The following is a 15,145-nucleotide window of genomic DNA, read 5'->3' as shown; positions in this document are numbered from 1 at the left end:
AGGTCGGCAGGCAGCACCGTGGAATATTAGAATTGAAAAGAACTATGAAAGCATCTAATAAAATATTGCAGAGATGGAGAAACCGAGACATGCAGTTTACCTGACTTGTCCGGAATGACAGAGCGAGTTATGAGCACAGCCCAGATTAGACAGAAAGCGTCCTTCCTCAGTGTGTGTTTGCACTTTGCCTCCTTGGCACCGAAGAGCTTACATTTTCCTGATACATGATTTATTATCAGCTTAAAAATGTACTCATTTGGGGAAGTGGTTTTCTTCTTCCCAGAATGTTAGCTGTGTAAGCGGGTGTTAACCTTTGCAAAAAGCAATCACTTTCCTTTTGTCTAGCCTTCCTTATTCTATCCACCCATCTTACATTCTTCCTTAGCTGCCCAGCCAATTCTTCCCTGGAAAAAAAAAGGGGGGGAGGGGGGTGTTAAAAAAATTCATAGCAGTTTGATTCCTTATACATACTATTAGGAGTTTGGAAAACATGTCCTAAGTTCCACCACCACTTTAAGTGGGTCCCTACAAACCCTGTGCATTGTTGCTGGGACTTTCTCCTGGCATCGGTGTCATCTCACCAAGATGCACGCAGGTGAAGCTCTCTCAAAGCCTGAGTTTTCCTTGAGCTGTTAGTTTCTGTTCCACGACAGAGAGGTTCCAGGCGCCTAGAGCATACAGCAGTCTGAGTGGAGCGGACCATCCCCAAAGTGCGGCCGGCTGGGGCACTGCAAGAGCTTCATGCCTTCTGCCCCGTCACGCAGGACTTCAGCTCCAGCCCGGCCCCGGCTTAACCAGTCTCCAGACTGGAAGTGCTAGACCGTGTTCCGGCCCCGGGAGTCTGGCTCCGGCTTCGCTGGCTCCGTGGAGAAGCTGGCAGGCGGCGGGCTGGGCTCCGCAACACACCGCCAAGTGGCTGGGGGCGCGCCACTCCGCTCCGGGAGCCGGGGTCTGGCGCCCCGCGGGGGGCAGGCGCGCTCCCCCGCCCCGCAGCCGCCTCTTCCCGCAGGTCTCTCTCCCCGCTCCCGCTGGTACCCCGCAGCCGACCGCCACATCCCGCCCCAGGCGCGCATCCCTGCATCCCCGCTTACATAAGGCCGGGCGCGCTCCCGCGCCGCTTACCCCCGGGTGGAGCCGGGCTGCGCCCTCCACGCCTCCTCGGCGCACGTCTCGGAGCCTCCCGGCCCCCCACGCGGGGAGGGGACCCTCCTTGGCCACTCGGCCGCGGCAGTCGGGACGTCTCCACCCGTGGCGAGAACACAGATTGGAGAGCAGAGCGCCTCACGGTGCCCAACTCTCTCTCCACTCCCTCCTCCCCCCGGTTCTCTCCGCCTCCTCCCCCTCCCCCCTCCCTCGCCCGCCGGTGCCTGAGAGTGTGGGGCGCGGGCGAGGGGACCGGGAGAGCAGTCCGGGCTGGGCGCGCGGCGGAGCTGCGGTGGCTGCTGCTGCGGGGAGGAGCGCCGAGGTGGCCGCCTGGCGTCGCCCCGACTTCCCAAGTGGGGGCCGAGCGGCCGTTCGCCGAGCCTCCAGTCGGAAGGCACCGGGGAAGCGGGTCCTGCAAACTCCGCCTCGGCGCCCCCTCTCCACCCCCTGGCCCCTGCCCTTGGAGAAAGTGGAGTGCGGCGCGCGGTTGTCATCCTTCCCGCGGACGGCGGCGCGGTGCACGGACTCGGCTGCTGCCCGGTGGGCTTTCCGCGTTCGCGCTGGTGCTCCCCCTGCCCACCCCGGTCGACGATGAGGGAGAGTCTGCGGGCGACAGCGGCCCGCTGCGGACTGGGACTGGGATACGTGCTGCCCATGCTGGTGCTCCCTGCCCTGGCCCTGCTCAGCGCCAGCCGCACGGGCTCGGCCGCTCAAGGTAAGGGGCTCGCCAGGCTCCCCGGCCACCTCCCTTCGCCGCTGCCTGCCTTCCCTCCTTCTTCCTCTCCTCCTCTCCGGTCCTCCCGGCTTCCTTCCTGAGCCCCCGGGGCCCTCCACGCGGCTCACTTAAGCCACTTTCAACCCCGCTTTCCCAACTAGTCGGGAAGCTTTGGTCATTAGGGTTCATTCGTCTTCCGAGATGGGCACGGATGGGCCAGGGACACGCGGGGTGTGGACCTGCATCTGTCCCTGGGCGTGTGGGCTCCTGGGGCGCCCTTTGCACTTTCTGCCCCACGCGCACACGGTGTGGGACATGGTGCCCAGAGAGACGTGGAGACACGCGCGGTGTGCGCGTCCGTGTGGCTGCACAGATGCGCCCGGGTGCACGGAGGCTCCCCGCGCTGTGCCACGTCTGGGGTGGCAGGGTCTTCCGTGAGTCCCGGAGCGCGCCAGGCGCGGAAAGGCGCGCAGCTAAGGACATGTGTCCCTGAGGGCGGAGGACTCAGCGCTGGGGCCCCCCGGCTGCTGCTCAGGGCGCCGTGGAGACACAGCCCACCCGGCCCCGCTCCACCCAGCCGGCGGCAGGCCCAGGGGTGCGCCTCCGCACGCACAGCCTCGGCGTCTCGCTCCCGGCTGGCCGCGCAGAAAACTTAGAGCCCGTGAGCTCTGGGGAAGCGGACTGGTCGCTCAAAGCAAATCCGAAAGTCCCCGGGGTCACCGGCCGCTTTATAACTCTGACATTTTTCATGAAACGCGTCTGAGCTTGAAAATAAGTGCCCGGGGCCTTGGGCCAAACCGGGCTTGGGAGAACAGCGGCGGGGAGTTGGCGGTGGGAAGGGAGGAGGGGAGGAAGCGGGGCTGATCACCTAGCTCCCTTCTTGCCCCTGGAGTTTGAATCGGGAGCGGCGGCTCCCAGCCTGCTGAGCCCAGGAAGCGGAGTGGAAGAGGGACGGGGAGGAAAGAGCCCACGCTGCCCCCTCCGCGGTTTCTCTCGTGTCACCTGGGCTCCCACCCTCCTGGCCAAGCAAAGCGCCAGCCTGGGTCCTTTTGGCTAGTTCTCTGGTGGTCGCTGGCTCTGAAGCGGCAGCTCCGCTTTTCCCCGCGGCGGGGGTGCGGTTGGGGTGGGAATGGAGGAAGCTTTTGCAGCATTGGGAGATGATTCAGGCATCCCATCGTCTCTGTTACGTCTCTTTAAACATGAGAGAGCAGAGAAGGTGCAGCGATAGCCCACACGGCTGCTCAGACACTCCGGGGGGTCCCGACAGCCATCACTGTGACCTGAGAGGGCGCTGGGGGCGAGGGCGTGGGAAGTCCAGCGCAGGGCTGAGCATAGGCCGGCGCGGTCCGGGTAGCGAGGTAAGTGATTAGCGAGGCTTTGTGAATTAGCCATAGCTACTTCTACTTCGGGAGTAAATTTTCCTGCTGCCGCCTTAAGTGGCCGCGCTCATAAATCCTTTCCTCCTTGCCAGATGCCTCCCGCCCCAGGTTCTGCCCTGGTTTTCCTGTGCATACTTCCAGAGCGCATCTGTCCATTTCACAAAGCAATCTCCATGGAGACTCCCATGAACTTGTAGGTTTCGTGAAATTGGTTAAGAAGTTCTCAGGGCGGCAGCCGTGGGTGCTGGGCGGGGGGGGGGGGGGGCGGGGGGGGCGGTCTGTTTGGAAGTTTAAGTGGGCAACCTGATGAATAGTTGTGGAATCAACTGCGTGACTCCCCGTGGAATTCGCCTGCTGTTATTGGGTGCACAAAGCCTGGGGTGCGGGCTGGGAGAGAGACCGGGCAGTGAGAGAACTATTTGGAGAAAGGACAAGTTAAAGTCCCCAAGGATGCCAAACAGGAGATCTGACATCCCTGCCCAGAGCTTACTGCAGCCAAATTAAAAAAGACTGCACAGGAAAAGGGATCGATAAAGATAAACTGGAGGTTGTAAATGGATTCATATTGGAAGAAGAAAAGAGAGATGAAAGTAAAAGATGCTCAGGGTAGACAACATTTGCCACTGGTGCTGTGTTTCTTCTTATAGACCAGGAGAGCCAGGGATTGAGACTCGAACCTGCTCTTCAGATCTTAAGTGGAAAAGTAAAATGTTTTCTACTGGATGTGTGTATTTCAGTACTGGTCTCCTCCATTTAGTTTATTTAGTTTTTTCAGTTCCTGGCGAATAAACTATTTGTGTTTGAATCTTGCGATCTTCGAAAGACATTATTTCACCTCTTTTATCTTTGTTATCCTCCATGTTCCCTGATACCAGCCCTTCCTGCCTTGTCTGTTAGGTATCAGAAACGTAGAAAGTGCCAAACTCTACTAGCGGCTATTATCAGCTACTATCACCATCACTCCACTCCATTCCCCTGCCTGCTTACTGTCAAAGCACCCTGACAATTCCTTCCCAGAATCGGACTTTTATCATCGTCTCATGGTCAGTTCTCCTTTTCCTTCTAATTTCTTGTCTTTTCTCCTCTTTGTGGACTACATGCTAGCGCAACACAAGATGTTGTTGCTCCCTGGAAGTATGATTTCCATGTGCTGAGGATTTCAGGATCAGAATGAACTATTTTTATGAATGACAGTACATATGCAATTATGACGAGAAAGTTAATTTAAGCATTTTACAATGTGGATGAGGTTTTTTTATTCTGTTGTTAGAGAAGTACTGGAAAATTAAAAGTTGTAGGAAATGTGTCTCTTCAGAGATAGCCAAGAAAACAACAGATGTTTAAGATGAAAAAAACATAGTGAGTGTTATTTGTGAGTGTGCTGCGTTTTGTAACTGTGCTTTAAAGAAAGACAGCAGTCACTTTAAGCAGGTCCTTGGGAGATCCTCTAGGCTTTAGGCAACAACTTTCTCCTCTCAGGCTGTGCCCTAATTGTTTCATTCAGGAATGCTGGGAACTCCTAGCTCTAGGGAATTTGTGGTGGTTCTGACTTTCAAGAATGAACAATTTTAGTAGGAAAAGTGTGTGTGTGTGTGTGTGTGTGTGTGTGTGTGTGTGTGTTTGAATGGTGTGCCTCAGAATTAGTGTCCTATTTCATAAGTGCATTTTATTTCTGGACTATACAGCATTGAAATTCTGCTTATCTAGCACCAACTAGTGTTTCGAGTGTTAACACCACCAAACTCAGAACAGAAAATGACTGAAGAGTCTAATCATATTAGGATAATTCTCTACTGTCATAAACTGATTTATAATATTTTTGATAAACAAGTAATATACTTCCCATAACAGAGTAAAAATTGCTTTCGTGCATATATACATGTTGGTATGGTACAATTGACATAACACACACACACAACCTTGAATTTCATTACAATGATACTATATATGTTCCATTTTAGGAGCAGAGTAAATTCATAAATTCACATTTGGAAGTTGCAGTAAGGAAAATTAGGCTAGCTTACCTTTGTTTAGACAAATAATGTCATGCATTCTCACTTAGGGGATGCTTAAAAGGCTTCAGAGTACAAACTTCTCAAGTATTTGCATAGAGTAGGAATCATTCGATTGTTCACATTTATTGACTCCTTGGTCTTTTGTGTTCTGGATACTGGGGGTTCAGAATTGAACACGACAGGGTCCTCTAACATCCCCCGTTGTAGTCCTGATCAGAATCCATACTGATCTTTTTAAAGCAACCCCCAAGGACATGAATAGGAATGAGGCATGAGCTCTACTAGGCCACCCCTCTTTGCTTATTTATAATTATTGTTGAGACTTAAAAATAACTGTTCTCCAATGTGTGCTAAGTTCCCCAGTTAGTGTGAACAGAACAGCTAGGGTGTGGTCTGTGAAGCCTTAACTGTGTCTAGCACTTTTCTGATTTAGGTCATGGCTTTGCTGGAGCAGCAGAGGGAGTCACTGGCAGAAGAAACACTAACGTTACAGGCTGCAGCCACTTCAGAAAGATAAAGGGGGGAAGTGTGGGGCAGGGACTAAGACAGCACTCTTGCCTTCCGATTTTAGATTTTAGCCTACATCTTTTTCAGTCTGACTTTTGTATTTGTGGCAGATAAAAACAAACCTGCTCACGTTTCTTCACAAATCAAAAACTTACTAGCTCATTTGGGTGGTGGTGGTATTCGAAGTAAAGTTCTTAACAAACAAGTGTCATACACTTATTATGTCCCAGGTTGTGTGCTATTTGTTAGGGATGCAGAGTTGAACGAGATAATTTTTCAGAAAGACATGTATAAGCATATAGCGGAAACTCACATTCTGAAAGGTAACAGTGGGCACAGGTGTAGTACTTTCTGGATTCAAGCATCCAATGATAGTAAACATAGGTCAGGCTAGGGGATTTTGGTGGGGGTTCTAAAATTTCTACACAGAGGAACTTGAGGGTGGCAGCTTGGTGGGAAGGTTGCATTGCAACTACCTTAAATTAAATCTTACTTAGATTACATATATGTTTAGTCTGGTTTGGGGGAGGCACAAGCTAAAGACAGTTAGTGGTGTGTGCCCATTCTGCCATTTATCTTAGTGGTTACCACCTTCTCAAGATCCTGCCTCCACCCTGCCTCGGTGTTGGGCAATGAATGAGTTATTTAGTGCCCCTGTGCCTCAATGTCCTCTGATATAAAATGAGGATCATGACAAGTCATATTCGGATTGAAAATGAGTTAATACATGCAAATTATTTATAGCAATATTCTTTGTCTTCCAACCGTGTAAACCATTGGCAAAGAAATCTAGAAGTTGAAGAAATTAAAGGTGAATGATTTTGAACTCAGAGTGGGATGGCTGAGCCATCTGAGGAGATGCTCCAAAGTGTATGGCTGGGAACTCCTGGGCAGGGCATGGTTCCTTGAACGGCATGTGGAAGCTCTCTCCTTTCAGAGTCCCATTTCTCCCTTTCTGCTTTCTCTGCGAAAATTAACCCAATGCCAGTTCTGAAAATGCCAGGTCAAGTCCTGCCAGTTAGGTCCTGGCTACAAGCTCCACCCTTGACTTTCTTTCTTTACAATGAATATTGAAGGGAAAAAAGACTTCCATGAATAAATAAACACTTTTATTAAAAGAAAACACATATCAAGTCCCATGTTTTCAGATAGGGTTTGGGGAAAACAGCCCTTTACAAAATGTCAGTAGGTTTTCTTAAAAAAAAAATGGATACAGGTGTACAGTCTGAAGAACATAATTGAATACATGTTATAACAACACAATGAAACATATAGAAAATTAGATTGATTTGAAGGCAAAGCATATTCACCAGGCCTTTTATATATTAAGATTATATTTGCAGTAGAAAGTTTTAGTATCATAATTTAGAATAACATGAATAATCTAGATAACATTTTTTAAAGTTTCATATTTAATTACTTCTACTTGGTAAATGGTTATTGCTAATTTTTCACATTTGGTGCAAATGTTTTTGCCCAACTTTTATGATAAAACAAGATATTTGTTAGTTTGTTTTTTATGTTGGGACAGATCTTTCTTCTACAGTATTTTCATTCTGCTTTTAATGTCTGATTGCCTGGTGTGCTCTTACAGAGCCTGAACTTTCTCATTCTCTCTTTTTTAAACCATAACTTCTTAAAGCTATGTATGGACTCTTCTTGGACTTCATATTTTATTTGAATTTATAATTGCTTATGTATTTGTATAGGAAGGTACATGAATCTGAAGCCTTGGGTATTGCCCCAGGGGCACGTAGTTCAAGGACATTTGAAATAGAGCTCACAGAAACTCAGTACTTTATTTTATGTAACTTTTTTTGGAGTAAATTTGCCTTGAGCAATGTTGCAATTCTACTATCTCCTTTATCCTAGTTCTTAAAAAGAAATCCCAAAATTGAATAATTTATAGTTTCTCTTATTTTAAATATTTGTCAACTCCAAATTTAGAGATTTATATAAAAATTTTTATAGTAATAACTATAAGCTATCAGGATCAGAGATAGTAAGCTTTTTTATTCTTTCTAATTGATTAGAACTCTCAGAATTTCTGCCTTTTTATGAAAACCCAAAACATTATGTTGCAAATATTTGGACTCTTTATAAACTAAATGTTGGAAAGTATTGTTCTATATTTGAGAAATTTAAAAAAGTTTTGGGTTGAAGTTTAATATGGTTTCTAATTTTGACATTCCTGCCCCTAGAAAGTTGCTCCCTTAGGATCCTATATGAGGTTTTGAAATACACAGAAGAATGTTTCTAGATTTTACAGTAACTTAAAACATACTTCGCTTTCTACACGGGGTTGATAGTGTTAAAACAACTTCGACATTAATTAAATTGAAGTCATAATTTAGAAAGCAAACTATAGCTTTGAAAGTGCCAAATATGCAGATATTTGCCCTTATGTCAGTATACCTTTATTAGCCCTAAGCAGTGATTCAAAAGTGCTTGGTGTGGCAGAAGTGAAGTCTAACATCTGAAAACTCCAACCATTGGGGAATAGCCTCTTTTAATTAAATCACCAACCATATCTTCTTGCCAGTGTAGAAGGGCAACCTGAGAGTGATGGGATCCAGGTGAGACTTCATTATATTGATGTGCCTGTTAGAGTTCTTATTTTAAATATGAGGGCTCAATAGAATCATGCTAACAGATGATATTGATTCATCGAATTGAACTCCAGACTTACCAGTCTTATTTATTTAGAAATGTTGTGAGGATAGGGAGTTTTTAACCTTCATTAATCATTGTCATTTAGATCTTGTGGCTACTTTCATTTCTCAGCAATTATGAGAGCCATAAAAATGCCTTAGGTAGATGAACATGCATTATCTCCTCTTCAAACTAAGGATGTTAAACAACAGAAACTCCCTTAGCACATTTAACAAGTTTATTGATGAATGCTAACATTTAGCAGTTTTAGTCAATGTCTTAATTGATTATTTAATCATGGACTGCCTGAATGCAACAATAATTTATTGTCTTCTCTCTTTTTTTGTTGTTCAAAAGAAAAACCTTGTATATGATCATTTTTTTCAATAAAAACAGATTAGTACTTGCAACCCAATTATAAGGACATGTATATCCATGAATAAAAAGGCAGGTGTTTTCTTTCAAAATTCAAGAGAACTGGCGTTTTCAATAATATAACATATAAAAGAGTAGTATAAAGTATATATTTTTATAGAAAATTAATCATTTTAAATTAATTTATAATGTATACTCTATTAGACAATAGAAGTTTAGTGCAATATGATAGGGCATGTGGTATAATAATATTCAGTTGTAATTATAGGCATAGTGAAATACATTCATGTATAAGATTAAAGTTAAAGGGGCCATTCTATTCTCTATGAGTTCACAAATTTGTTACTTGTATTTAACTTGATATTTTGTGTAATTCTAATATCTTTTTGAAATTTCAAGAACCTAAAAAATCCTTTTAAGCTCTAGGTGGAAGAGTATCCTCTACCTTTTACGGGAACTAAAAGTGATGGTCAATAACAGAAGTTCTGTTGTTTTATTAAAAGTGTTTGTCAGAGACCTGTATTATCTCTAATCCATACCAAACAGAAAAACAAATTACTATCGCAATAAGAACTTTGTGATTGGGAAGCTGTAGTCAATAATGGCAATTTCACTTTGAACATTATGTCTGTGTGAAATATGTTGACATTTGAATTTAGCTTTTGATAAAGGGAAAATGATATATTTTATCTCCCATTGACTAAAGAGTTTGCCAAATATACACATCATAGCCACCAGTCGAAGTACACAAATTTAGCAAGTAACAATCTAAAAGTCATTCTAAATAAGACAGTAATTACATTGCCTGTCATTTTCTTTAGCAACTTTCCTTCTTTCTCCTGGATCTCCATAAGATAATGAAAGAGTGTAAGCTTTAAAATGTGTTATGGACCAAACCCAAGGATACAAGGAGCCTAAGACATTGCCCTCCCAGCCACCAGTGGCCACCACAACACAGTATGCAGCTTGGTGGAAAACAGAAGCCCATTTCGGTAACTGCTCTCAGAAGCTGAGGAAAAACAGGCATGTTCAAATGATTTATTTGTGCTATCTGGAAGAGAAACCTAAAATCAGTATTTCATCATAATATTATTCAACGGGCCCTCTGACTTGAAACTTTTATCTAAATAGAGTGTTCATCTGCACCTATTTCAATTAACAGAGCAAAAGAAAGTATATAAAAGGCATCTATTTGAAGAAAGTTACATTTGGATTATACTTGGACCTATTTGGGCAGGATGTGCTTGTTTGAGAAATCTAGACTTAAATCAGAGGTATGCTGATACAGAGTAACTTAGAGTATATTCCTCTGGAATATATAATTAATCCTTCAGTTGTCATAATAGAATGCATTGCCAGTTTCTGAGCTGCTGTTAAACATTGTCATTAATAACAATACCAACACTGCATCTTAACTCTCACCCTTATATCAGAGATCCAACCACATTCTTTGTCCAGGGAAAGATTTTAAGTGGAGTTTTAGCTATTATTGTACACTTTAAAAAATGTTGCCAATATCTTTCTCTTATATACTAATCTATTTATTTTTGTTGTTATTTACACACATATACATATATCTATATAGAATTAAAAGACCACAGTGAAGAAAGTTATGGTTTACTTACTATAACATGATGAAAGGATGGCTAGGAAAAGTTTTAATGATAGGCATGTTTCCAGAGGGATGGGGTAACTAGTTTATTGGATTTATTAGAAATGATGATCATATGTAAGAGACACATGGCATTTTTTATTGAATTAAATAACGGTGGAATTATTTCCTAGGAAGGTATTTCCAGGCAGAGTCTTAATGAAATGAAGAGTTACAAGGAGTAGACAAGTATCGTTCAATAATTCCTATGAGTATATATATACTTGCACAAATGGTGCGTGTCTGTGTAACCATTTTTATTTTAGAAATGAGAGCTCATTTTCAAATAAAATTGGCAATATACTTAAAAAAACACACACACAAAACAGAACCTTTCAAGAAATGAAAACCAAACATGTTTACTTATAAAACGCATTCATAAAGGTAGTCATTGAGTAGGAAATCAGATTTCATCAATGGATGGCGACTGAAAATCACATCCGACTTTCCTGCAAGAAGTGCCTGGTGCTCTAGCAGTTGCTAAGTCATTCATGTCCTGTGCAGGGGCGATGCCTCTGCCTCCTTGGTGCAGTGGCTTATCTGATAGAAACAAGTTTTCTCCTCTCCTCCAAGGACGGAGAGGGGCTCTCCCTTTCCCTGAGCTATTACAGGCCCCTGGGGGACTTCTGCTGTTTTCCTACAGAATGGACTAAATTTGTTGACCACAGGAGAAAGTCAGCTTGCACGCATGCGCAGGTAAAATCCTTCAGAGGCGAGCAGGACTCCCTCTCAGGGTGATCCCAGGAGAGAGATGACTTCCCTGGTGTGTACCCCGCGGGAGGCGACCTCCTCTGTGGGCTGAGGAGGAGAGGCCCCCTGTGTTGTTCTTTCCTGAATTCTGTGAAATTTTGTTTCAACTTACTAATCAAGTGGAGTTACCTTCCCAGGCTGGGGAACGTTTGGTTTTCTTGGACTCCCTCTAAGGCTGGATAGGTGTCTCCATTACATGTATTGAAATCTTTATTTAATTGAGCAAAAATGAAGTTAGTTGAGGGGGAAAGAGGTCATTACTGTTGAAAGAATATACAGAACTTCACTCGAGACAGATGGATAATATGCGTCCTTGTTTAATTTAATATTGTATTGGAGTGCAAGGTAATGTCTAAATATTTACAAGACACATCCATGTGTAAATATATACTAATAATTACCATGTGTCCACATCACTTGGCATTTCTGAACTAGGATCTTAAAAGATACAAATAAATCCTAAGGTGCAGTAAAAGTTCTTTTGTATGTTCTTTTGCATTTCCTACATTCATGGATGACACTGGGATTTCATAGCAAAATGAGTAGTACTCTGCAAAGCACAGCAGAGTAAATAAGAATGCCTCACCAAGTTTTGTGATCACAAGTCTAAATGCTAATGAGGAAGGCTGCCTGTTAAATGCTGAATGCAAGGTTAAAAAGAGGGTCTTTGAGATAACAGCAGATTCCAGAGTCCTTGAGTTTGTTTTCCATTCAGTGACAGTCACTAAATTAGGGAAAGGAATGTTCAAACAACACACTTGAGGAAAAGTGATTTTTGTAGAAAGGAGCCATTTCTGCTAAGAGCCAGTCACTGCACGTAACCCCACTGACATTAAAAGTCCATTAGCTAAGCCCAGTTTAAATAGCAGCTGATGCAGTGTCAGCTAAATGTACGTAGGAATTTTTTTCCTATAATTCAGTAATAGCAGTTCTATAATTTCTTCTAAAACTACATACATTAAGTGAAACAAATGCCATCTGATAGTAGTGGCAGGGCTGCTACTAAACAGGCAGAGATTGGTGATGAAACAAAAGAAACAGTCTATATAACAAGGAGATAATGAGTGGTAATGATGGTTTTAAAAGGGAGCCTTTGAGAAAAATCATATGGAGAAGCTTAAGCTTTGTTGTTTTCATAGGGACACATACTCATGTGCACGACTTTGAGATGTTCACTTAAAGTGAACAGATTCTTTACTATTTGCCTCAGTGTTTACCTTTTCAGTGCATTTTGAAACAGCAGGAAGTCCCTTCCTTAGGCACTGCTATGTATGTAAATAGTTGTGTGTAAAGGGTGGGAGACACAAGCTATTGAGAAAAGTGAAAACAGAGGTACAATTCCATGTGTTCCTATTTTTAAGGTGATTACCATAGTGGTATTTTTTTAAAAGTATAAGGATGTATCAGTACTGCCTGCAATGATACCAAAGGTGGAAATGTCCACCATTCCCCTCATTTTTTATCTTTTGACTATCCTTTACTTTCCTTTTTTAAAAAAAACACAAAATGTTTTTATTGATTCCAGATCGGAAGAGTAAGGGAGAGAGAGATAGAAACATCAATGATGAGAGAGAATCATTGATTGTCTGACTCCTGCACGCCCCCTGCTGGGGATCGAGCCTGCAACCCAGGCATGTGCTGCTGTTGACCAGAACCGAACCTGGGACCCTTCAGTCCACAGGCCGACGCTCTATCCACTGAGCCAAACCAGTAGGGCTTTAATTTCCATTTTACTCATCTGAAAGACAAAAACTTTTACTGCCAATATATGTTAGAATCCAAGAATTATTTTTTTGTCTTTTTAAATTTCATTTTTCCATCATGATTTATCCCCTCTGCTGTGGAAGTTGAACAAGAATTCTTTAATAAGTCACCTTGAAGAATTCCCTACGACAGTGTTCTGTAACTCTGAGACCGTTGTGGAGACAAAGTGAGGGTTGCTCGGGAATCTAATGTGTGAGATGAGAACAGAGCAGTAATTAATCAGCGGCTGCCATGCTCACCCCACTGTAAAGTATTATGAGAACCTCCCTGTCCAGCCCCCAGCCCTCATTATCAGACCATTAGTGAAAGCCTGTGCAGGCAGCAATGGGGAGTCCCGCTTAAGCTGATGACCCCAATCACTCGGGCATAAGCTTTGTGTACATTTTCACAATGGTCACTTGAATTCTCATCACACTTTCTAGTTCTCAGAATTATTCATCATTTCTAACCTGAGTACTATTTATAAGTCTGAGACATCACATCATTTATTTATTTACTTGTTTATTTATTTATATTTTAAAATTTAGTCAGTTTTTCTTTATTATGTTAAAAACCACCTCACGTAACCATGTATTGCTTAAAAGGAGGAAAAATGAAAATTAAAAGAAGAAAAGGACTACTATTTAATCATAATGGGGTGGCAAAAGCTTCCCTTTTATGTTCACAGATTTTCATACCAGTGTTTCTTAATAAGATCAAGAAGTACTCTTTGGTGTTGTTAACTGTTTTAATTCAATTCAGGCCACTGTGAAGGTTTGTTTGGAATGAATTGGAAGCTTAGATGGACAGAGTTTATGCAATTACATTTCTAACCAAAATCCCGTTTACTAATGTATTAGATGTGGAACTTGATGAATAATCTCATCTTTAATATGTAACTCAAACATTAATAACAGATGGAAATATGTCTCAGTTCAACCAGTGGACTTTGATTTTTAATTCTAAACCAACTTTTTTTTTTCAGATTAAAACATCTGTTAAAAGTGACTATTTTCCATATGTTTTCCCTTTTCTATTGCATAAAACTTAATTCTATTGCAAGATGAAAAAAGAATGTCATTGTATTTTGCCCCACAATAAATTAGTACACATCTATGAACTAGTATGATTAAATTGAATTATGTTGAAAATAACAAGATGATGTTAGACTGATTGAAATAGAACAATTATCACATTAGAGTTTGGAATAGGCTTTAGAAAAATTTACCCTGCAATATTAACATACTGTTACTTTCTTGGATAACTTTACAAGTGTATCTCTCTATTTTTTTTATGAAGAATTATACTTTAAAAAATTCAAGTTAATACAATATATAGTGTAGTTTGGTGCAATTAAAATGTTTATGCATAGAAAAGTTTTCCTAAAATAATCTATACTAATAATAGAGGAATATGCAAATCATCCGGGATGCAGTCACATAACAACCGTTCAGCAGGTTGCGTCCCCTGCCCACTGCTCAGGCAGCTGCGAGTCCCAGGGTAGGTAGGATAGGATGCAATAGGAGGGGATAAGAAAGAAGAAGGTGGGGAAGGCAGGCCTGCATGCAGACAGGCTGAGAGGAAAAACAGAAATACAGAAAGGGAACAAGAAAAAGATGCAGGAATGGAAAAGGAAAGGAAATGCGGGGCTGCACGCGGGAAAGGGTGGCGACCGCATGGGCGGAGCAGCTGTGCCCCGTGAGAAGCGGGGCACAGGCTGTGCAGAGTGGGAGCCCCCACAGATGCGGGAGGAGGGCGGTGGCCCCCAGCGCTGGCTGTTAGGATGGAGGGGTGGACGGTTGGAGGCCTTCTGGGTGGAGGAGCTCCTGCTCCACAGTAGCAGCACCCGGGCTGTGCAGGCCTTGGCTACCCTCGCTGGGCCGGGCGTCCCGTGCTGGGAGGGGAGGCACAGCTTAGCTGGGGCAGAGTCAGACACTAAGGAGGGTACCACTTTCGTCCCTGAAGGCTGGACCCCAAAGACACTGGCCAGGGTTAGGTTGGTGGCGCATTGAGTGTACTTTGTTGACTAGAAGTTGGGGTGTCCTGGGCAGGTAATGGGAGGAGGATGCGGCGGGGAAGCCGGGGAAGGGGTGGTGGTGAAGGTCTGGCCGGGACTGGGCCCTGGGCTGGGGCCTAACGACCCCTGAACAGAAGCTTTAATATCAAAGTGCGCTCAGGTGGGGCTGGAAGCAGGTCCCAGAGAGGAAAGGAGAAG

General features: G+C 43.8%; 1 protein-coding gene across 2 annotated transcripts in view; it reads left to right on the top strand.

Annotated features, from left to right (window-relative positions):
- The first annotated feature begins 1,422 nt into the window (after positions 1-1,422).
- The window catches only part of UNC5C (unc-5 netrin receptor C), a 364,439-nt gene continuing 350,716 nt past the window's right edge, over positions 1,423-15,145 (top strand). For both annotated transcript variants that reach the window (XM_006084638.3, XM_006084637.3), the window contains exon 1: positions 1,423-1,858. In XM_006084638.3, the coding sequence (XP_006084700.1) occupies positions 1,735-1,858 (124 nt within the window). In that variant the 5' untranslated portion in view covers positions 1,423-1,734. The remainder of the gene's footprint in view (positions 1,859-15,145) is intronic.

The sequence above is a fragment of the Myotis lucifugus genome, unplaced genomic scaffold (assembly GCF_000147115.1).
Source record: "Myotis lucifugus unplaced genomic scaffold, Myoluc2.0 scaffold_12, whole genome shotgun sequence".
Lineage (NCBI taxonomy): Eukaryota > Metazoa > Chordata > Mammalia > Chiroptera > Vespertilionidae > Myotis > Myotis lucifugus.
Note: the sequence above shows the minus strand (reverse complement) of the source record. Positions and strands in the feature narration are given on the sequence as shown.